The 24,143-nt window shown below is 39.7% G+C and overlaps 2 protein-coding genes across 3 annotated transcripts in view; one reads left to right on the top strand and one right to left on the bottom strand.

The window, feature by feature from the left end:
- RYR3 (ryanodine receptor 3) overlaps positions 1 to 3,548 on the top strand; it is a 160,337-nt gene extending 156,789 nt beyond the window's left edge. For both annotated transcript variants that reach the window (XM_008050522.1, XM_008050521.1), the window contains 2 exons: positions 1,555 to 1,606; positions 2,584 to 3,548. In XM_008050522.1, the coding sequence (XP_008048713.1) occupies positions 1,555 to 1,606; positions 2,584 to 2,679 (148 nt within the window). In that variant the 3' untranslated portion in view covers positions 2,680 to 3,548. The remainder of the gene's footprint in view (positions 1 to 1,554; positions 1,607 to 2,583) is intronic.
- Positions 3,549 to 3,697: 149 nt separating this feature from the next.
- AVEN (apoptosis and caspase activation inhibitor) lies at positions 3,698 to 16,637 on the bottom strand. The gene is made up of 5 exons (XM_008050523.2): positions 16,496 to 16,637; positions 11,755 to 11,825; positions 8,043 to 8,138; positions 4,962 to 5,313; positions 3,698 to 4,192 (listed from the first exon to the last, which is right to left on the bottom strand). The coding sequence occupies exons 1-5, from the start codon at positions 16,524 to 16,526 to the stop codon at positions 4,077 to 4,079; spliced, it is 666 nt and encodes a 221-aa protein (XP_008048714.2). The 5' UTR covers positions 16,527 to 16,637; the 3' UTR covers positions 3,698 to 4,076.
- Positions 16,638 to 24,143: the final 7,506 nt, after the last annotated feature.

Raw genomic sequence — 24,143 nt, 5'->3', positions numbered from 1 at the left:
CATCACTAATTCTCATTAAAAGCATTTATATCTTAATGGAAGAAAGCACATGACCAAGTCAGTAGCGCTGGATTACAGACCAGTGGGAGAATGGGCTAGAACCCTTTCTGCACCTTCCCAGGGCACTCTTTTCTGTCTCTATCCCCCCTCTAGTAGTGAGCCTGAGGTGAAACAACTCAGCTTATTCATGTTTGAGCTTCCCACTTAAAACAGTTCTTTGTTAAGTAAATGGGAAGATCCCAGCAAGTGTGCTAGGGAGGGAATGATGTCCTAAACTTCAGAGTCCCACATATAATAAAGACATTGACCCTACCTTTTTTCTTTATCTGTATATATAAAAAAAAAAAAAATATATATATATATATATATATATATATATATATATATATATATATATGTTTTTTTTTTACTAAAGGAGAGAAATCTAGTTTTACTAAAGGAGAGAAATCAACTAACATACATGGAGCCCCCTACTCTGAGCCAGGACCTGAAGCTATAGATGCAGTACCACCCTGAAAGAACTCAAGATCTGGGGCTTAGGCTCTCCTTACTCTCAGAAGGGTGTTATTTCTACTTTCTCTTCCTTACCACCAGCTTCACAATCCTCTTCCTGAAGGGCATGAGACCGGTTCCCTTAGAAACTGTCTCTGAGGTCATGTAATGTGAACTGAGAGTTCAGCCCTGTCTCTCCCGGGATACTTATGTGTCACAGACAAACTCAAACCTGAGACATATCACAGAGCAGGTGAAACTATACTACCATTTCCCAGCTATCTAGGAGAAAAACAAAATAATTCTTCTAGAAGAATCAGAGCGACTCAGTGAGGTTACTTTCTTTTTCATGACAGATATTCTTGAGACACATATAATTTCAATTATACATTTTTATGAGAGGATAAATTGGCAAGAGTTTGGGCTACCATTTTATTGTTTAGCTTAGGACTTTCTGAACAATGAAATGGTGACCAAAACACTACTTTGCAAGTGACCTTAGCTCAAGGTTTAAGGATGGTAAAAAGGATTTCTCATCACAAAGACATTAATTTTGCCTAGCTAGGTGGCTCAGCCTGTAATCCCAGCACTTTGGGAGGCCGAGGCGAGTGGATTGCCTGAGCCTGCAGGTTTGAGACCCACCCAGGCAACTTGGCGAGACCTCATCTCTACAATAAATAAATATAAAATTAGCTGGGCATGGTAGCGTGTGCCTGCAATTCCAGTTACTTGGAAGACTGAGGCGGAAGGATCGCCTGAGCTCAACAGGTTGAGACTGCGGTGGCCGCGAGCGTGCCATTGCACTCCAGTCTGGGTGAAGAGTGAGACTCCAACTAAAACAAAAAAAAAAAGACACTAATTTTGAGATTTATGTTTGTTCTCATTAGAAAATGAGTGTGTGTATCCTTATGCCACACTCCCCTGATTTTGAAAGGCAACGTAGATCGCATGATGCCAAACAACATTTTTTAACCCAATTAAACTTAGCAAACCCAAGTAAACTTAGGTTTCTTGACCAAAGTATCTGATACTTTTTCTCATTATCTTTTTTTCTTGTTCCAGGTTCTTTTTGATGTATTTGATTAATAAAGATGAAACAGAGCACACGGGTCAGGTGAGAAATAAAATACCTTTAATTAGGAATCATACACCTGTGTTAGATTACCCCTTTCGAGTCTTGAGACCTAGTGAGGTACAAACTCTCTAGAATAGGTAGATGGTCCCATGAGTCTCTTGAATGCGTTTTCCCATCATCTCTCTGTGGCTTAATAACAAGCCAGAATTCTATGGTGACCTCAGCCTAGTCCAGAAGTCCTCCTGGTTATCCTTCCCAGCAACCACTGATGTTTTCTAAACGCTTATGGTTACTGCTTCTGACTAGAATAGCTGGAGGCGGGGAGAACATTATGGAGAAAAAGACAATGAGAATCAGAGTGGGTGGCTATAACAGAGAGCAGGAAACTCGAGTAAAGCAGAAGGAGAGACAGCCTAAGAAAGAGAATGACCTCGTGAGTGGGTGACAATGAGAACATGGAGGTGTGCATGTAAGGTTATGAGTGAAAGATGTGTCAAGGGACTTCATGACTAAGTGTGAAAAAGAATGGAGAGGTAGAAAACAAGGGAGGAAAAAAGTCGGCTATCAAACATTGAAACATCACTGAGAGATCACTGAGTTGTAAAGTTGCCCTACAAAGCCAGACGCTCAAATGGAGAGGCAGTTGGTTCCCAGATCTGGCTCTAGCTTTTCAGGCATCTCACCGTGCATTCTTCTGTCTCCCATCAAGTACAAGTGGCATGGAATCAGCCTATTGCTGAATCTTTTAAGTATTTTTAGTGGCAAACATTAAGTTGGTTTCAGTTTTGTTTTGGCAGGAGAGGGGCTTTTTTTCCTCCCCTGCCAGCACTGTCAGGGAGACTTGGCTTCTTGCTCCCAAAACAGCCTGGGCTTGAGATTGAGCAACAAAGACATGCTGGTTCAGCCTCATATCACTTCACATCAGTCTTCCTAAAAGGAGCCATGGAGAGGATAGACAAACCGGGGTTAACTTACCATGGTTTAAAAATAAGTACCCTTTGTTCACATTATTTCAGGAATCTTATGTTTGGAAGATGTACCAAGAGAGGTGTTGGGATTTCTTCCCAGCTGGCGACTGCTTTCGTAAACAATATGAAGATCAGCTTGGTTAGATCTGAATGAATGAAGTGCCACAATTCTGGACAATCAACTTTCAGTGGAATAAAGTCCTTTTACAGTTCTGTGACATATTTGAAATGTGACATTTTCTAAATGCCTCCCTTACAAGAAAATGTTTGTTAAAAATCTGTGCTATTTTGAAATTGATTTGGCTATTCGTGCCTAAACATACGTGTCCTGATGTTTTAAAAGGAAAGAAAAATAGCAAAGAATCAAGTATCTCTATTTGAATGCTTTCAAATATTTCAGTTCTAATGTAACTAATTTGTTACATTTGAGGAAAGAACTAGAGAAGTATGAAGTCTTGAATGCATAATATCTGAAATTTTTAACACTTGAATGTCATATGACAGGATCCAACCAGTGACTCATGGTCTGAACTACAAAAAATCATTTTAACTGCTGTCTAATTTGTCCCATGGTACTTGCTGGTGACTTGCTAGTGACTGTATCCAGAATCAGCTTGAAAAGCTTTAAGCAGTTAAAGAAAAAAACAAACCAACACTTTGTCGACACTGAAATATCGATTAAGTGCCTTAAAACTTCTTTAGATATAGCTATGCAAGTTTTTTATGTTTGTGTTACAGGACGACAGTTCCATTAATTAGTTGTGATCTTCTGTTTTAACCTTATGAAACTGCACTTGAAGGTTATTCACTTTTTTTTTTTTTTTTTGATAACAGCTTATCAACTGCTGTTATTAGAAGAAAAGTACTGTACTGGAAATTCGGAAAAATCTTAATCTTATGCCAAAACTGAGTAATGCTTTATGGTCCCTTGTTAAGTAGTGGAGCTGCTATGTTTAGGTGAATCTCCTCAAATAAAATGAAGTGCCCACTGCAATAAAGTAGTACGTACCAATCCATGGTTTGGCTTCTTGAAATCTACAACCACTCTGTGACTGCTGACTTCTTGAAATGCACCACTTTGGTTGATTCTACAACCACTCTGCTGAGGAAAGAGACATGAGACAAACAGCCCAAGGCCCCACACAAGAAAGAAAAAACTCTCTAGACCAGCATTTGTTTATTTTGGCCATATGCATGCCTTGTTATTTGCATCTAGTCTCTTAATCAGTAGCAGCATCTGCTATGCTGTGAACACTGCAGAAAGGGAGGCAGGAAACAAAGGCCATAACATCCCCTGCCCTTAAGGAACTTTATTAGATGACTAAGCTGGAAAAACAAATGCAACAAGCTTCTTCAGCATATTATTTCAGATGTTGTCAAATATAGAGGTAGGCATTTACTGCTGAAAGCATTATGGAACACACTGCCTTGGGGCACACTTGTAAACTAGCTGTTCCTGAAGGACAGCCTTATGCCCTCCCTTGCTTAGAAGGCAACCAAAATTTGCTTCAGGCACTTTTTGTCTCTCTCTCTTTTTTTTTTTAGGAAATCATGCTGTCCAACCAGTCTTCCAGCTCTTCCTCAGTGACATTTTTTGATGTGCTTGGTTGCTCAGGTTCCATGTTCTTTTCTTCAGTCACAGATGGTTTTGCAGAAACTGGGGAAATAAAAGCAATGTTATCACACTTGAGGGTTAAGGCTTCCCTTGCGTTTGTTCCAGAATATAATTTAGTACTAATTATTACTTCTCTTGAAACAAGGGGAAACATTCTTATTATTGTTACTCCTAAGATGATACCAGGAATAGCTAAGCAAATTAATACACGGAAGGTAGAGATTTACTCTTCTACTTATTCTGAAGTTGAATTTCACAATTTGCTGATTTTTTTTGTTAAAGACCAACAGCTCAGTTTTCTTTTTACTGTTGTAGTAATCCTGGAAAATCATTAAAGGTTCTCAAATCCAATATATGAATGTGGCAATCGCCTTGGGCCTCCCCACAGCAGACGGGCCACCATCCCATAGGACACACACAAATTAAAAAGTGTTGTTCTTTTGTAAAAAATTGACTGAAATAGCAAGAAAGAAGAAGAGCTGGACTGTCAGTCGATTAAAAGATCTTCTGCTGAAAGGCTGAGGGCTACAGGTATCCTAATGCCTTACGATGACAGAAGTTCAATTCGCCACCCCAGGTTTGTGCTGCAATCAGGCAGCAGCTTTGGAAGCTCAGTATATTGAGATGAGTGCTGTCAGAAAGGTCAGCTCAGGGGGAAGCAGAGATGTGAGTACAGAAATAGATGTCAGTGGACAACACTGAATCAATGTCAGACACTGAGAGGGATGTATATGGATGTGATGCGGGTGGGGCTGCTCTTATAAAAATGCCAGAATCAGGAAGATGGATGGAAAATAAATGAAAGCCATACCTTTCTCCTCTTGGGCCACCTTCCCATCTTGCTCAGATTTCCGGTCCTGGTCTGGTAAGATGTTATCTCCCTCTTTTACAGGTGCATCTAAATTAAGCAACAGATCTAGTTCTTCCTCCAAATGGTCTGCTGCTGACTGCAGTGGGGCAGCAGGTTTCTGAGAACCTCCTGAAGAACCCAGTCCTGGGCTGTCTTTACCCAGGGTCACAGGGCAGCCAGCAGTGATGGATTTCAGCTCAGAGATGGGCCCCCTTCCTCCAGGCCCCAAGGGCCCCTTTAACTGCATCCCTGATCCCTTGCTGTCATCAGTTCTCTTTGGTTTTGTCTGAGGAAGCTCTGAAGGAACTGTGGTCTGAAAGAGAAGTACAATAATTGAGTTTAAAAAGTTAGTCTTGCCACATTTGCTTGTGTAGAAACAAAACACAGGAGGCTAAAGAGGCCATCAAACTTTGTGGGGTAGGAAACTCAGAGAGTTAGTTCACAAAATATCTCTGGTTTGGGCCCTGGTTCAGTACCCTTCCTGACTGATTTGGGTAAATGTGGGAGATCTTGATGGTACCTCCTATTCTTCCCACCTCAGCCATGTGCTAGCCAGTTCAGAATTGAAATTAAAGGGTGCATGTCTTCCTAGCACAGGCCTGAAAACTGATAGTACCATAGGTCTACTTGAATTTACATGTAAATCTGTAATAAGACATGAGCATCTGTAAAAGCCACCAAGAAGTAATCAACAGATCTCTTTGTTGTATTTAAACGCACTAATATTTAGGTACAGGAACAAATTCACCAAGAAAAGAATTGACCCTCAGCAACATTAAATAAAAACATGCCAGACATGAAAGAAAATATACTATTCAATTATACTTGTAATATGTTCAAAACCAGGCAAAACTATAGTATTAGAAGTCAGGATACTGGTTACCTTTTGGGGAGACAGTTACTCAGGGAGTATGACTGGTGGCTTCTGGAGTATTGGCAATATTCTCAGTCCTGATCTGGATGCTGATTCCATGTTATAAATACTTATGTGTGCCCATTTTTATAACTGTTAACTTGTATAAAAATTTAAAAACTCCCCAGATGATTGTAATATAAGGTTAGACTCTAAGGCCAAGGATCACTGCTTTTGAGGAAAGGTTCCAAAGACTAGCATGGTCTCATAGTGGGCAGGTTCAGAATGAGCTTCAACATCTACTGCGGGTCCTGGCCCCTTATTGTTCCATAAATAAGTATCTTGAACAGACATGACAGTATGGATTCAGTCACAAGCTGAAATAAATGTCCAGTACTGTCGGTTTTACAAGCAAAGCTGGTCTCCTGTGGTCCTTTTTCCAATTCTAGTCATTTAGTTGGTCTGGAGTAGATGTCTGACCTTGTTTTTGTTTAACTTCCCAGGTGATTCTCATGTGCAAAGGAGAGAATAACTGCTCAACAGCATGGCGAAGGTGGGGTAGATTTTCTGATGTAGTCAGGTTTTCAAAGTCACTGCAGTTACTTTTTACCTCTACTCTAATGTCTGCCACTGGCATGATACCTTCACTTTCAATGCATGTAACCACTTCCCCCCTTTCCTGTCATTTTTATCTCACCATTTCCCTGGTGTGTTCTGCTAAACATTCCTCATTGTGTGGGATCAAACCAAGCACTTCAGAACTTTGAACATCAATGGACACCCAGCAGGAAAAGCCTGCGGCATTCTCCCAAATGCTCCCACACGTTTCTGAAGAACCTCCCAGGTGATCTCCCATCAGAGGCAAATGTGATCCTTTCTAGTTCTCTGTCTTGTCCCTAACTGTCCTCCAGCCCCGAACTCTGCTGTCTGCTGCCCCCAAATTTAGACTATTAAGTGCACTGGAAACAGCAACTGGGTGGGTAACCAATTTATCACTATGCTCAAGCTTAGCATGACATTCAGCCACAGAAGGATGCTGATAATTTTTGTTGCTAGGATTCTATTTAAAATCAGTGCTGCCAGGGTTTCACTTTTTTTTTTAAACTTGATCATGCCACAATTAAATTTTGAAGTTCCTCATGGTATAGTCCTTGGGTCTCTGCTCTCTTAGTCAGTTTATCAATTGCCACCTCATCCTGGTATCTTCTAAATTTATATCTCTTGCCCTTAATTCTGAACTATAAATTTCTACTTCCAATTGATCAATATTTCCACTTGAATATCTCAGAGACACAAACTCATGATGTCCAAACCTTGCCCTTCTTGATGTTTTCTACCACTGAGTTGCACAAGCTGGAAAACTTTGAATTCTTCCTTGACTGCTCTTTTTCATTTATAACACATCCCCAAATCCTGTTAATTTTACCTCTGAAATAACTCTTGGTAAAGTCTACTTCTCTGCCACCTTCACCATCACAGCCCTGGTCCAAGCTACAGTATTCCTCACCTTGACTGAACAGATAGCCTCCTCCTGTGCCTCGTCCACCTGCTCTGCTCATGTGTGTGCACATGCAGACTTACCTGCAAACACACATACTCCAGCCCCACAACCTGCTCTCCATTCTGCAGCCAGAACATCATCATCGTTTTTTTCAATGCAGATCTGCTGGGGGTCCCTCTCCTTTAAATTCTAGCGCAAATGTTCTTATACTTTAGATCTCAGCTTACCTGTCACTTCTTCGGGAAAGCCATTCCTAACCACAACACAGTAGAACTTGATCTACTCGTGTAAGACTTACTATAATTTGTATGACTATTTGATTAATTCGATTAACATCCATATTTCCCAATGCATTAAGCTCTAGGAAGGCAGAACCAAGTCTGTCTGTTTACCGTGTCCCTAGTGCCTAACACAGAGTATGACACATAAATATTTTTAGCAAAATAATAGCCAGACTTTATATTTTACGTTTGATTCAATTCTATTACACTTGATCCTTTTAAATGTTTCAAATATAAAATGAAAAGAGTAACTTTAAATTTTTTTTGCACTTTCCTTTAAACTTTACAAAACTCTGCCTTGATACAAAACCCTCAGCTTTATGAAAGGAAAAGCTGAGACTGAGACAGGAGGTTTTTCTCTCTTTTTTCTTCTCCTGCCCCAGCCCACCAGCCTTCGGGGTTTTTACCTGAACCAGCTCAGCAGCAACATTGAGTCGGAGTGAGAGTGGCAGCTCTTGAAGTGCTCGAACCAATGACTCACAATTGACGTAAAGAGCTGAATTCTATAGACATATTTAAACAAAGAAAGAAAATATCAGGTGATGATTAAGTATGACCTTTTGGAAATAAAGCAGAAGAGGAAAAAAAGAAACTAAATAAATCATTCCCTGGAGTTATTTTTGACAGGGAGTAAGTAAGATTATAATCACACTTGATGAGCTATAGTTTCTATCACCTCAACATTAAGATCAGCAAAACCAAAACTACTGTCTTGAGCCCACACTGCCATGATCACCCTCCTGGCAAAACTGCCCAGTAACCTGTAAACTGTGGAGGCTTTTGCAATGACTGACAAGCTGAAAGAAAAATAAGCAGCTAATGAAATCTAACTGGATATCTCCCCTAAATTCAGACAGCTGGCCTTATGGAAAAGAGGGAAGAGCTGTTCAGCCAGTAAGATGGGGCTGACAGGTGTTGCAAAAGAGCCAGTAATGTATGCTTCTCTTTGAACCAGAAAACAGAGAATGGAAGCTTAGCCTCCCTGGCCAGCAGCATACTGTGCCAGGCAATACTAACAGGTTTCTCTGACTCCTTTCCCATTCACAAAGGTAAAGTCATGTCAACACACTGACTTCACAAATTGGCACTTAAGTGAGAAGATATTCCAAATAATCTCAAGGTTCCTAATAGGTGCTTCTAGGAGTTCTGGCCAATCCAAGAGAAGCAAAACACTAAAAGGCAATCACAAGGACCACACACAGACAGGCAAACACCACTGACCACCTAATCTACCAAAGACTGTCACGGGCCCACGTAGGACCACATCTTGCCTTATAATCACTGATTCAAGTTAAAGAAAATCAAATGGTTACCTAGTTTAATCTCTACCCTAATGCAGGAATGTCTCAGATAAATGAATTTATAATCACCAGAGATGGAGACACATTCTCGGTAAACTTAAGTGGAGCCCTGTCACTAAATCCAGACCCACTCTAACCACTAATCTACACAACAGCAGTACTGAAAAAAATAACTTGGGTTTTTAGCCACCCTTCTGAAATTGTCCTGAGATGGCTATCTCTTAGATAAGCAACATTTGGCAGCACCAAATGTGACTCTTGCCCTGGAAGAGGGCAAAAAAAGGAAGTTTCATCTAAAAAAATGCAGTGTATTTGGAGAACAGGATGGAGGATAACAAAACCCTGATAGGAACGTGGGAATTCAGAATGTGTTCAGGCCATTCTTTAGTCTTAGATACAGTACACTAAGTGATCAAGCAGTATGGCCATGTCTTTGTTCTCAAGTTTGGAGAAACCCTCTCAGCCCACTAGAAAGTTGTGATCCCGAATGCTTAACCTATAGAAAAGTCACCACATGACATGGTGGAAATCTCATCCTTCCCATGGCCAAATGTTTGGCTAGCCACACCATGGGAATTTTCTTCTCTTGGTTTATAAATAGGTAGAACATGATTCTGTGTGATTCTGTGATTGTGGCCACCAGTCCCAGGCCCTCTCTTGGCTCTCTGGAGGACTGCTGAGTTGGGTTAGGTCTGGCTGAAAGTGACCCAATCCCCTCTGCCCTCATTCACATCATGTGCTACACAACTACAAGGTATGTCATAAACAAGAAAAAGTCTGTGAGGCTAAGCAAAGATACAGAGAATGGCCTGACTGTGTTTATGAGCCATGCTCTGAATAAAGTTTAGCTGTGTCTATACTGAAATGTCTTCTCCCACATTTCTCATCCCCACCCATCACCCAGTGCCCAGCCAACAGTGCAAGACCTCCATCATGCCTTTGCAAAACTTCAAAGCACAGTGGTTTGTTCTCATCTCCTTGCAGGAGTCCTGCAGCTGAGAGCCTCCCAACAAATGCCACTTTGTGAGGAGACTTGCTTTTTTCTGTCACCAGTTTGTCCCATAAAGAGCTAAAGCTAAAGGCCTTAGATACAAAGTTAGGCAAAGTGAATCACTTATAATACTAGAGTGTGAATTTTAAAAATAGGTTTAATTGGAATAACAGTCATGAATCAGTTTTCTACATGTTGTTCCTTCAAACGGAATCTAGCAGAATCATACTCATCTACTAAGATGCACTCAAATGATCATTTCCTCACAGCACTTAATCACTTCCAGCCCAAAGTAGCTGTCTCCCACATTATCTCAATTCATTTATCATGCCACCTACTTTATGTTGCGCTCTTTTTCATTTATTATGTAAATATCTATTGCGCATCTACTGCACTATATATCAGTCACTGTCTTCAGGTAAGGGGCCTAGAGCAATAAACAGGCATGGTCTCTGTTTCACTCATATTGAATAAGTTCCATCTAATAAAATATCTAGTGAATAACAAGTGCCCCATGTTTTGATGAATGAAAACGTTTGGAATTATTTGAAACTCTCAATACATGTGAAATAGCCTCTGATAGCCAACAGGACGCAAAAAAAATTGAAATGAGAATTGTTTGGCTTTTACCATTTTCCTCAACGATCGCAGTTTGTGTTTTCAACTTGTCCGAGAGTTCTAAATGGTACCTTGGGCATATGCCCAAACTCAAGCAAAGACAAGTATGTTTTATTCCCACCTTTTTCTAGATTATATAAAACATACTCTTTGCAACATGACAGGCAGTCATTTTACAAGAGACTCCCCGCCCCATGATCTGTGTGAGTCAATGTCCATCCCAAACAACTGAGCATAAAACCAGCCCAGAGATCAAACGAGTCACCTAGAGCATGTAGGTTGATCTGGGGGCAGGACAGGGATGAGAGTGCCTGGCCTCTGAGCTTGCGAGCTGCTGTCTCAGCCACCTCTCTGAAGCTGTGGGCAGATTGTTTAATGGTTTTATCACATTGTACACTCTAGCCCTGGAGTTGGGAAGCATGCGGAAGCCACCACTAACTCTCTGAGCATCCTAAAATGGTGAGAATATCTATCAACTCTTATATAGACTGAATCATGAAATACTGCTTGGAAAATAATCGGAACTCCTGGGGACGAAAATACAGCATCATGAACACAAAGCAAATGAGGCGTTTGGGGTTTATGAATTTCCTGAAAGACTTCTGTAATATTTGTCCTTCCTCATCTCTATAATAAATCACAAAAATTAGCCAGGTGTGATAGCGTGCACCTATAGTTCCGGCTACTTGGCAGGCTGAGGCAGAAGGCTCACCGGAGCCCAGCAGGTCAATGCTGGAGTGACCATGAGTGTGCCACGGCACTCCAGCCTGGGCAACATAGTGATACTCCAACTCAAATATATATCCTTCAGTTTGTCCTTATTTTATGCCTTTATTCTCCTAATTGTAGAAGAATTACTTAAAACTATAAGGTTAAGGGTTTTCTTTCCTAATACCAAAAAAATTAATTTCTAACTTTAAAGGGAGTGGCAAAGAAGGAAGGCCACTTTGTCAAAACCATGATTACCAAGTTTCTACCCTGTGGCCCAGTGACTTACACAGATAAGTGACTCACACAGATGGCTAGGTAGAGAGTTTGAAGGTCCTGTATGATTTTAGTCGCCTGAAAATTTCCTCAAATTCAGGTAACTGAGAACAAGATGCATGTGAGTTACCGTTCTTTGCTACATGAAGACTGTCTCAACAATAATGTGAAAGGTGTCAGCCCTGAGAAGAGCCAGTCCACATTCAAGACAAACTTTTATTTTACCTGTTTTGGACAAGAAGCTTCACCATCCCATTCTTTCTCCTCAGCAAACCGGAACTGTGAGAAGGAGTCCCCTAGGAATAAAAAACAAAAACAAAAACACCTTTTTTAAAAAACATATAAGCTGAAAGAAAACAGTTCTCTAAATTTCCCTTCTGGAGCAAAAGTGCCATTTCTGAAGAGTTAAACTCAGTGACATATTGCAAGGTCTGACTCCACACCTTTACAAGAGATCTTTGCATGGTGGGCACTCAAAGATGTTGTTGGCAGTGCATTCATTGTTTCATGCAATTCTCAGTACGCCACCATCCTACATGCTTCTTGAGGGACAACTAAACAGCTTAGGTCTGCAGACATGGCCACCTACCTATATTTGGCATATTTTTATCTCATCTGCTTAATGTGTACCAGAAAATTTGTATTTACGATCTTGGTAGCAGGAAAGGCAGAAAAGGAAGGGGAAGAATGGAACTGAAGGAAAAGAATTCTAGACTGATCCATAACATAACAGACTTAAACTATATCTCTTTCAGAAAAGGCTACCAACCTCTACTGTCAACTCTAAAAATCACCTGGTCAGAATATCAGATGCAAAATAAAGCTCAAAAAATGTACACTAGATTATAATGCAAATCCTGGTACATTGCTCTGAGCTCTTGAAATAAATATGAATAAGTGAGATCAACATAAACAGGTATCAAAGATGATCCTAAGCAGAAAGCTGTCACAAGGCTTACTTTGTAAACATGTACATATTACCTAGCTTTCTGGATCCCCTAAAGCTTGACTCCACTTCATCAATCCACATTTACTTTCTATTTCTTCAGACTTCCTCTTTTCACATTCCACAGTCTCTTTTCACATTCCACACATACTTCATACTCCATCCCATCTCCATTCCTTTTTTTATCCTTTCCCTTGTCTGGAAGACCCACATGCCTCTACCCATGGTTTGAATATGTGTCCTCTCCAAAATTCAGGTTGAAATTTAATCTCCAGTTAAATAACAACAAAAATGCCATAATATTCTATTTTGAAGATAAGGAAACCAAAATAGCAGGCTTACTAAACCAATGATTGCTTATTCACTGGAATCTGCTTTAAAAGGTAGGGCAAAGGAGGTAGCAAAACTGATGAACATTGAATGTTCACATTTTTCTTACATGATAAAAACTTCATATTCTATTCCAGCAACAATTCTAAAGTTGGTATGTATGCACTAAAAGCTGAGATACAGAAGATACTGAGACAATTTTGTTGTATTTTGCAAGTCAGCTACACTGCTCTAGTGCTGTATTTCTAACCTCAAAATTAATGAGGTTTTTAACAAATAATTGTGTGAAGGAGCAAAAATATTAGAAAACTAAAAATCAAAAAATATAGGAGACAGCATCAATCTAAAGTCTGCTTCTGAAAATATCCAAAAAGAAGGTTTCATGCAGTGCATAATGTTTCAAGCTCTGGGATTGGGCCAGCGAAACTCATGACCATCAAACAAATCTCCAAGGGTTGAGGTTAATGAGGAGAAGGAGTCTTTACACAGTCAATTACTATTTGAAAACACAACAAGCTTGACTGCTGAGGAACAACATTACCATGACCAGGGCTCTATTCTAGCAGAGTTAGCCAAAAAGGTCTTGCTCCTCCACTCGCCTTGGCTAAAAGCTAGTATCTATTTAGTATTGAATTGTGTAGTATAGAGTAAAGTGGCGACAGGAGCAATTTAACTGCTGATGGTGGTATAAAATCAGCATGCCTATTTACTGTCTAATTCTAACCATGAAATACTTTTAAATAAAATTTTAATACGTTTTTTGAAATTTCAGATTGTTTTCTTGTGTCCCAAAAGTCTTTTACAACAGTTATATTTAGCTTTAACTTCAGTCAAATATGATTTAACATTTTATCATTTGCCCAAAATGTGTTTTGGTGAGCCACAATATACTAATTTGTGCACAAAAATGAGTGAAGACAACTATATCTATTTTTAAATGATTATCTCTCAGAGCATGGAACTGAAGGAGATTTTTCCCTTCTGCATAATACAGATTCCAGTTGAATCTTCCTTTGTAAACAATAAGCACCTGTTACTTTTAGAACTGAGCCAAACAGAATAAAGGAAATCTAGAAAAAAGCTGATTTTTTTTTTTTTTTTTTTGAGTTGGGGTCTCACTTTGTCGCCCAGACTGGAGTGCAGTGGCATGCTCACAGCTACTGCAGCCTCGACCTGCTGGACTCCAGTGATCCTTTGGCTTCAGCCTTCTAAAAAGCCGGAACTACAGGCACACGCTACCACGCCTGGCTAATTTTTTGATTTATTGTAGAGACAAGGTCTCACCAAGTTGCCCAGGTGGGTCTCGAACCCATGGGCTCAGGCAATCCTCTCGCCTTGGCCTCTCAAAGTGCTGGGATTACAGGCTGAGCCACCAGGCCTGGCCAAGCTGAATTTTCTTAAGGGAAAGGACCTTCTCAGGATGCATTTAAGACAAATACTTAAAGACCTCAAAAGTCAGAACCACAGACTCATTCTAATCCTCACTTTATAAAATTATGAAGAACCTTACTTAGCTCTAGAGAGGGTCATTCAATGGTCTGACCAAGACCACACAGTCAGTTGATGGCTGGACACCAAGACCTCTTGGTTCATAGCATTTATTATTTTATTTTATTTTGCTTCTCCAAAGACAACCTGACAAGCATTTTTTTTTTTTTTTTTGAAGAGAGAAGGGAGTCTCGCTATATTGTCCAGGCTGGCCTCAAATTTGTAGGCTCAAGTGATCCTCCTGTCTCAGCCTCCCAAGTAGCTAGTACTACAGATGTGTGCCACACATTTCACTAGCATTGATTATTTTACTAATTTGTTAGTATAATAATTACTTAAACCTAGTCCCACTACTTCTACTAGGATTCTTGGCTCTCTGAGTTCCCCAGAACAAAAACAAATGTTCAATAAATATTTTATGATATTAGTATACTAATATTTGATATGTTGACAATGTTTGAAGATATGAAAATTCAAAGAAAGAAGTGAAGAGTTCCTCATTTTAGGAAATCACTTCAGAAGTTTTCTTAACTTATGCCCTTAGCACTTTAAGAAAAAAGAGTCTTTCTAATAGAGCTCTAAGTATTCTAATAATGATAGTACTGGTGAAATAAAGGTGACACACCAACCCCATCACTGTATTTATAATATCCAGGATTCTCACTCCACCTAACTTCTCAAATTGGTCTCATACATGTGTTTCAGTCAAAGGCAAGGTGGACACTAAACTTCCTAGAAATCCTTTGTACCAATATGCATTTTATTTATTTTTTAAACTATATTTTATCTTAAAGATGTAGGGTACAATTCAGGATTAGGTATATAAGTAGGCATCGTACAGGTAAAGTTTGGGCCTCCCTTTGTCCACTTTGCCTGGTTTGAGATCAGGTACCCTTATTGATGTTGTGCCCTACCCTAATATGCATTTTAAAAGCTTATCATCTAGCTGGACACAATGGCTCATGCCCTGTAATCCCAGCACTTTGGGAGGTTGAGGTGAGAGAACGGCTTAAGTCCAGGTGTTCGAGACCAATCTGGGCAACTTGGTGAAACCTCAATAAATCCATAAATAAAAAAATTAGCTGTGTTTGGTGGCACATGCCTTTGGTTCCAGCTACTTGGAAGACTGAGATGGAAGGATTGCCTGAGCCTAGCAGGTCAAGACTGCGGTGGTCATGACCATGCCCTGCACTCCAGCCGCCCTGCACTCCAGCCTGGGTGACAGAGTAACACTCCGACTTAAAAAAACAAAAACAAAACACTTACCATCTAGTCATTGATAATACAGCTTTCAGTTTTAAGCACCAATCAAAAGTCCTTAACATAACCATAAAGCTCTCCATTGAGAGTTCAGGTAGAATTGAAAGGAAAAGTCCCTGGGCAGAAAGAAACCTGTAAAGACTTTCAGAATGGACAATACAGACCCAAATGTACATAAAGAATGAATGTGAACGATGGGAAATCTGCCCAAGCCTAATAGCCAGTACTGAAAATTTGGTGGTGGAAATTTCCATAATTGACACTTGTCCTGTCTATTTGGAATTTTTAATCATAAAATTGACACAGATCTTTGTGGTGTCTCCTTTAGGAAACTAACTCCAGAAAGCTGAGTAATGTATCACTAATTCTGGATGAGTACTTCATTTTAAGCTCCATTTTTCTGGCTCTCCTTTATCATGATTACCTTCCTTTATTTACCCTGTAGAACATGCTCAACCAGGACACCAAGTCTCTGAGAAATCACAAACCAACTTTGTAGGCTGACAAGATCACAATTTTCAGAGAGAGAATAGGTCCCAACAGTCACCACTATGACTGCTATAGAAAATAAAATGCCCCTTTTCATTTCTCTGAATTCTCTATCCTCATCTTTGAGAGATGGCACATTTGGAAGATCAAGGTAAATGCTAAGTTCACAGGCTGACATAGATCAATCCAGGGAAAATACACAGCTCAGCCAACAGGACATAAAACATTCTCACCATTCCCAATTTCCAGCTTTAATGGTGAGCCTTTATAGATGCAGATGTCCTTTACTTCAGTATTTGCTCTAAAACCAGCAACAGTTAACACCCTTTGTGAGGGAGACTACACAAGACACTAAAGCAATTATTTAAAAAGTTAGGATGAGCTAAAAGAACAGAGAGGTATTAAAAGTTTCTCCTCCTACTCAGCAATGACTTATAATTAGCTTTATCTTACCAGGTGTGGGGCCCAAAAAGCCCCTGAGCATCAAATATCCACATTGAGCAGGACATAATAGGATGTGCCTGTCTTTCCAATGCCCCTAAGAAGCTGCTTCCTCATCTGCATGGATTATGTTAAGGGAAAAACTAAACATACTGAAGTACTTACTATCAAAGGGTTCTAAGCTTTATGAGAAAAGAACGACACTGACATTCTGGAATTTCGAATCTCTTTTCCCTAAAATAGTTGGTGAATATTGTGTTAACTCTGTATCAGGGCAGGTAACCTAGTAAAAGTTATCAGATCACTCATTCTGGAACAAAGTGAACATCAAACCCTGGCACAGAACTCCAAGATGAGAGTAAATGATTCGACAAGGTTGAATAAATAAGAGGATATAAAGATCAATCTTCTGATGGACAATGATGTCATAAGATCTTAGATCTGATCTGTAGTAACAGATCTAGGTATCAGGAAGAGGTTTGCCTGTATGTAACAAAGACCTCGAAAATCATGGCTTCGACAAGATAAAAAGATTCTATCCTCTGTCAATGAAATAAAGATCTGACTTGGCATCAAAGGCTGGTCCGGTGGCCCTGGCTCTTTCCATTGCCCTGTCATGCCTGGGAAGGCCCTTCTTGTCACAATCCAATATGAGAACCAGAGCTCCTGCTACCCCAAGAAAATTCCAGACAGCAAGAAGGAAAAAAAAAGAGCTGAATAAAGTAGGACAAAAGGCATGAATTCTCTGCCTGTTGAAGTTTCTCAGAAACTACAATAAACCATTTCCACTTATTTCTCTTTTGGCCAAAACTATATCACATAGTTTTATCAAGCCACAAAGTATGTAGGACAATTAGTTTTTTTCCAGGTATCCATGCACCCAGATAAGAATCAGGGGTTCCACTACCAAGGAGAAAAGGGGAGAATGAACATGGAATGGGGAAGCAAATACTCTCTGTGACAAGTTATAAACGGGTCCTACTTGAGAGCTGGCTGGTTATTAAGGGTCAGATCCTCAGGTAGGAATCGTGTTCACAAAAACATGAGGATTGTTTCCCAACTATTTTGATAACATACTCATAACACCCTAACATCTCAAATTGGAATTACATTTCATTTTAGAGAATATGCCTTTCAACATTTTTTCAATTCTGATACGGAGTATTTATGGAGTAAAATTCTAGTTTTCAGCATAATGTATGACATTTTTACCAAAATAAATACTGTTTACTACCCTTCTAGGAGAAAACAGAATTGACATTAGGAATAATAATTCATCTATTTAATTTATTAATTTTCAATCTTCTCATACACTATATGCCAAGAACTATTGTGTGCTAATGATATAAATATAGACGATGTAATCCCTGCTCTCCTTGTTCTTGGCGTTGAACAAGATAAGAGAAATACACATGAAAGAGACAAAAATGAAGTTTATTTTATTTTTTTATAATATATATTTTTTATTTTAAAGTTGTGGGGTACAGTTAAGGGTTAGGTATACAAATATTCACTGTGCAGTTACCCTTGTTGATGAGGTGTGCCCCCCTTTCCCCAGACAGGTATTGACTACCATTAATCCCACCTCCCCTCCCCTCCAAGTCCCCAACCTCATAGTTTCCCGCCACTGTCAATTCTTTTCTTATAGTACTATGGTAGTTGTTCAAGGTCCACTTATGAGTGAGAACATAAGATCCTTGTTTATGTAAGAGATCACTCAGTATTATAAACTCTAATTCCATCCAGGTTGCTGCAAAATTCATGATTTTGTTCTTTTTTATGACTGCGTAATATTCCATTGTGTATATGTACCACATTTTTTAATCCAGTCCTCTCTTGATGGACAGCATGGTTGGTTCCATGATCTTGCTATTATGAACAATGCTGCAATAAACATACGTGTGCAGGTATCTTTTTTATAGAGTGATTTGAGTTCTTCAGGGTATATTCCCAGTAGGGGGATTGTGGGGTCATATGGAAGGTCGATTATTAGAGCTTTTAGGAATCGCCACACTGATTTCCACAGAGGCTGTACTAGTTTACACTCCCACCAACAGTATAGAAGTGTTCCCTTTTTGCCACATCCTCTTCAACATCTGTTATTTTCTGAGTTGTTGATAATGGCTATTCTGACTGGAGTTAGGTGGTATCTCAGTGTAGTTTTAATTTGCATCTCCTTGATGACTAGTGAGATTGAACATTTCTTCATGTATCTGTTGGCCGTTCATATGTCTTCTTTTGAGAAGTGTCTGTTCATATCTTTTGCCCACTTTGTAATGGGATTGTTTGTTTTTTACTTTTCAGCATGTTTGAGTTCCTTGTAGATCCTTGATGTTAGGCCTTTGTCAGACATGGAGTTGGTAAATACTTTTTCCCAGTCTGTGGGCTGTCTCCCTGCTATCTTGATGGTTTCTTTGGCTTTGCAGAAGTTTGTCAGTTTAATGAGGTCCCACTTGTCTATCTTATCTCTTATGGTCTGTGCATTTCGGGTTTTGCTCAGGAATTGGATGCCAGTTCCAACTTCCATAAGGTTGTGTCCTGCATTTCCTAAAGTTCTTATGGTTGGAGGTTTTACATTTAGGTCTCTGATCCATTTAGAGTTAATTTTTGTGTATGGGGATAGATAGGGGTCCTGTTTGAATCTTCTGCATGTGATCAGCCAGTTTTCCCAGCACCATTTACTGAATAGGTTCTCCTCTCCCAGTGGTGGCTGGTGGAGGCTTTGGCAAAGATGAGTTGGTGGAGAAATTGAGGTTTGGCTTCTGGAATCTCAATTCTATTCCATTGGTCTATATGTCTGTCCTTGTACCAATACCAGGCTGTTTTGATTATTGTAGCTTTATAGTAAAGTTTAAAGTCTGGTAGCGTGATAACTCCTGCTTTATTTATTTATTCACTTATTTATTTTTGCTGAGGATTGTTCTGGCTATTCTTGGTCGTTTGTATTTCCATATGAATTCCTGTATTGTTTCTTTCCAGATCTGAGAAGAATGTTGTTGGTAATTTGATGGGTATTGCATTAAATCTGTAGATTGCCTTAGGTAGGATGGATATCTTCACGATGTTGATTCTTCCAATCCATGAGCATGGGATATTTTTTCACTTGTTTGTGTCATCTTTGATTTCTTTGAGCAGTGTTTTGTAGTTTCATTGTAAAGGTCTTTCACATCTCTGGTTAGGAAGATGCCAAGATATTTCATTTTTTTGTGGCTATTGTGAATGAGATTATGCTTTTTATTTGGGTTTCTGTTTGTTTATTACTGGTGTAAAGAAATGCGATTGTCTTTTGCACATTTATTTTATACCCTGAGACTTTGCCAAAGTCCTTTATCAGTACAAGGAGGTTTTTGACAGATTCTCTTGGGTTTTCAAGGTACACAATCATGTTGTCTGCAAAGAGAGATAACTTGACTTTCTCTTTTCCTATTTGGATACCCCTGATCACCTTCTCGCTTCTGATTGCTCTAGCCAGGACTTCTAATACTATATTGAACAGGAGGGGTGAGAGTGGGCATCCTTGTCTTGTTCCAGTTTTCAGGGGAAATGGTTCCAATGTTTGTCTGTTCAGGAGTATGCTGGCTGTGGGTTTCTCGTAAATGGTTTTTACTATTTTGAGGTATGTTCCACATATGCCTAGATGTTCGAGGGTTTTTATCAAGAAGGGATGCTGGATTTTATCAAAAGTTTTTTCTGCATCTAATGATATAATCATGTGGTTTTTGTTTTGACGTCTGTTGATGTTTTTAATTACATTTATGGTTCTACGAATGTTGAACCAGCCTTGTGTCCCAGCGATGAAGCCTACTTGGTCATGATGGATGATTTTTGAGATGTGTTGTTGAATCCAGTTTGCTAGGATCTTGTTGAGAATTTTAGCATCTATGTTCATCAAAGATATTAGCCTGTAGTTCTCTTTCTTTGTTGGGTCTCTACCTGGGTTTGGGTATCAACGTGATGTTAGCTTCATAACATGATTTGGGGAGAGTTTCATCTTTCTCAATCATCTGAAATACTTTCTGTAGGATTGGTATCAGTTCCTCCTTAAATGTCTTACAGAATTCTGCTGGAAAGCCATCTGGTCCAGGGCTTTTTTTTTTTTTTTTGTAGGTAGTTTTCTTATTACATAATCAATTTCCTTGATTGCTATTGGTCTATTTAGGGTCTCGATTTCTTCTTGTTTCAGCCTAGGCAGCCTGTGTAATGTCAGAAAGTCCTCCATTTCCTTAAGGTTTTCAAGTTTGTTTCCATACAAGTGTGAATAGTAGTCTCTAATGATCTTTTGTATTTCTTCGGGGTCAGATGTGACTTCATCTTTTGTGTTTCTGATTGTGTTTATTTGGGCCTTTTCTCTCTTTTTTCCTGGTCAGTCTAGCTAGGGGACCATTGATCTTGTTTATCCTTTCAAAGAAACAGCATTTGTTTTGTTGATTTTTTGTATTATCTTTTTGTCTTCTATGTCCTGCATTTGGGCTTTCATTTTGGTGATCTGGATTCTTCTGCTAAAGTTAAGGTTTTGGTGGTCTTGCTTTTCCAGCTTCCTTAGGTGGCTTATTAGGCTGTTAATTTGTGATCCTTCCATTTTCTTCATGTGCATTTGTAGAGATATGAATTCCCGTCTTACTACAGCTTTCATGGTATCCCAGAGATTTTGATGTTTCTTCATTTTCATTTGTTTTCAGGTATCTTTTAATCTGTTTTGATTTCATCATTAACCCAGGAGTTGTTTATTGAGGGGGAAGCTGTGATTCAGAATCTATCTGCAGATCCCAGTATCCACCAACAGGTGTATGGGCACACTGGAACCCACTTCCCACTGCCTTACAATCTATACATGCAGTGGAGTTTAGGTTTGCTCCCTGGAACAAAAGGAGCTAAGAAAAAGAAAAATAATGGAAGAGGGGTGGTCAAGAGGAAGTTGGAGAGAGAGAAGAGTAAGAGGGAAAACAGACACACATACCAACTAACGATGAAAAGAGACACAAGACCAGAAAAGAGTAAAAAACAAACAAAAAAAATTTAAGCTTACTGGTAATCACACATAGACAGTCCAATAAAATCATGCCTTTTGATGTGTTTTTCCCCAACACAAACAGGTAGTAGTCTAAATCAAAAAGCAAACAAAAGTGAACAAAACAAACAGTCAAAACAATATAATCAAAATAAGAAACCAGACTAGCTCCAGAGTCTTTCCTGAGTGTCTAAAGTCTCTTCAGGTCTGATCTCTAACCCCTCCCCTTTGCTCTCATTATAGGCAGGTAGATTTACTCATAGATTGGGTCAGTTCCCTTGGCTTGCTGCCTTGCTGCCTGAGGACTGAGTTGTTTGTGTCTGATTCAGCGTAGGGGAGGGCTCTTCTGTCTCCTGTTTTGGCAGGTTACCTAAGAAACAAGGTGGGGGCTGCTCAGAAATAGGCGGGGCAATGCGAATCTCTGCCCGGAAAATGGCTGCAGTGGGGCGGCTCCTCTTTCACTGATCCTTTCTCTCAACTCGTCCTTTCTCTCCACTCGTCCGGGTCGTAGATGATCCACTATGACGGGCAATGGTATGTGTCTGGCGTCAGGCACTGGCAGCCAGCAATATGGCTGGGCGCCACATTTGGTGTGCCACCAATGGCTTGGGGTAGAGGAGGGAGCCAGAAATTTCAGGGATGGAGCTGAGAGCCGCAGTGTCAGCAGCTGGTAGCAAAAAGCAATGATCCCTTGTGGAGGCCCATAGTGCAATGGAGGCTGCTGCGTGGGGCTGGCTATAGCAGCCACCCCACATGTAGGCAGCAACTGCTGGGGCACATGGAACTGCCTTCAGGAGTCACATTTTGTGGAGATTGTCACAGTTCAGCTTGTCCCATCGCATCTTGCTCGTGAGCCAGTTTATTTTATTTTAAAGATGTGGGGTACAATTCAGGATTATATGCATAAGTGGTCATTGTAAGGTAAAGTTTGGGTTTCCCTTTGGTACCCACTGTGCCTGGTATAGTGTCCTCCCCAATCCCCTAGCAGTGTCCTACTCCTGCCAATTGCTTTCTTATAGTATTATGATAAATACTCAGGGTCCACTTACGAGTGAGAACATGTGGTACTCAGTTCTTTGTTTCTGTGATAGATCACTGAGTATGATAGATTCTAAATCCTTCCAAGTTGCTGCGAAGTCCATAATTTTGTCCTTTATAGTTGCATAATATTCCATTGTGTGTATGTACAACTTAGTTTTTTTGTTTTGTTTTGTTTGAGTTGGAGTCTCACTCTGTTGCCCAGACTGGAGTGTAGTGGCCGCTCCCAGCCACCGCAGCCTCGACCTGCTGGGGTCCGGCAATCCTTCTACCTCAGCCTTCCAAGTAGCCGGAATTACAGGTGCGCGCTACCATGCCCAGCTAATTTTTTTATTTATTGTAGAGATGAGGTCTCACCTGCCCAGGCGGGTCTCAAACCCACAGGCTCAGGCAATCCACTCACCTCAGCCTCCCAAAGGCGCAGGATTACAGGCTGAGCCACTGAGCCCAGCTTATACAACTTTTTTTATTCAGTCTACTTTAGATGGGTGACAAGGTTGGTTCCATGTTTGTACTATTGTGAATAGTTCCACAAAAATGAAGTTTAAAAGAAAATTGAATTCCTTCCTCAAAGCCTTGGAGGGGTTGGCACTCTCTCCCTTTGTTATTTTACACACAGACATGAAATGATATGCTCATGGTGCTAATTTACTTATAAAAGATTTGTCCACCTAGAAGCTTGCTTGTATTTCATTTGTAATTCATATGATACCCAAAATATTGTCTTTGTTGGTGAAAGCCACCATACAAACAACCAAAGGTTCTAGGTTCAAGGCCTGAAATAGACCACTCACCAATCCCACCAGCAATCTTGCATCCACATAAAAGTCACTCCCAGGATAGATAATAAAGAAGAGCTATATCCATAAATCCTTCATTACAGCAACAAAAACTTAACAAGAGATGTCAAGATCTATGAAGAAAAATATAAAACTTGTCCGAAGGATTATTGATTATTCATTTAACAAAAATTCACTAAAAACCAGATACCGTATTAAGTGCTGAAAGTGTAAAAGTAAATAGGTGAGTGCCAAACCCTAATGAGTTTATGATTACATAAACAAGTAACTACAGAATATACAATGACAGAAACAAATTCTTATGTAAGAGCATTGTGCGTGTGTGGTGGGGTTAGGGGTGGATAATGAATTCAGGTTGGGGATGAGTTAGGTAAGGCTTGCTAGTAGAGATGATGCCTGATTTGGAGGATGACAAAGAGATGGTCAGGCGAAAAAGCTGGGAGACTAACTAAAGGCAGAACTAAAATCAGAAGGGAGAAAAATGAAGGACTATAGGGATCTATAAGCAGTTTGATATGATTAGAGCATAAACTTTGAGGAAGAGAGTAATGAAAGATAAGGACAAAGGTATAAATGGAAAAGTACAACACTCCTGGTTGAAATGTTACAACTGTAAAAGTGTCAATATTCATGTTTATATTTAATATTTCCCAATTAAATTATTAATATGTTATATGAAATACAATCAATATTTATATTCAATGACATTGACATTAATTTATCTATTCAATGCAGTTAATATTATGTTGTCCATAAAAAATGTTTTTGAAATTCTCATTTTTTGCTATTTAGACAAAACTCAGGTGAGATATTT

The sequence above is a fragment of the Carlito syrichta genome, unplaced genomic scaffold, assembly GCF_000164805.1.
Source record: "Carlito syrichta isolate Samal-C Ts95f unplaced genomic scaffold, Tarsius_syrichta-2.0.1 Scaffold148494, whole genome shotgun sequence".
NCBI classification, from domain to species: Eukaryota; Metazoa; Chordata; class Mammalia; order Primates; family Tarsiidae; genus Carlito; species Carlito syrichta.
The sequence above is the reverse complement of the archived record's forward strand: the minus strand, read 5'-3'. Positions and strand labels throughout refer to the sequence as shown.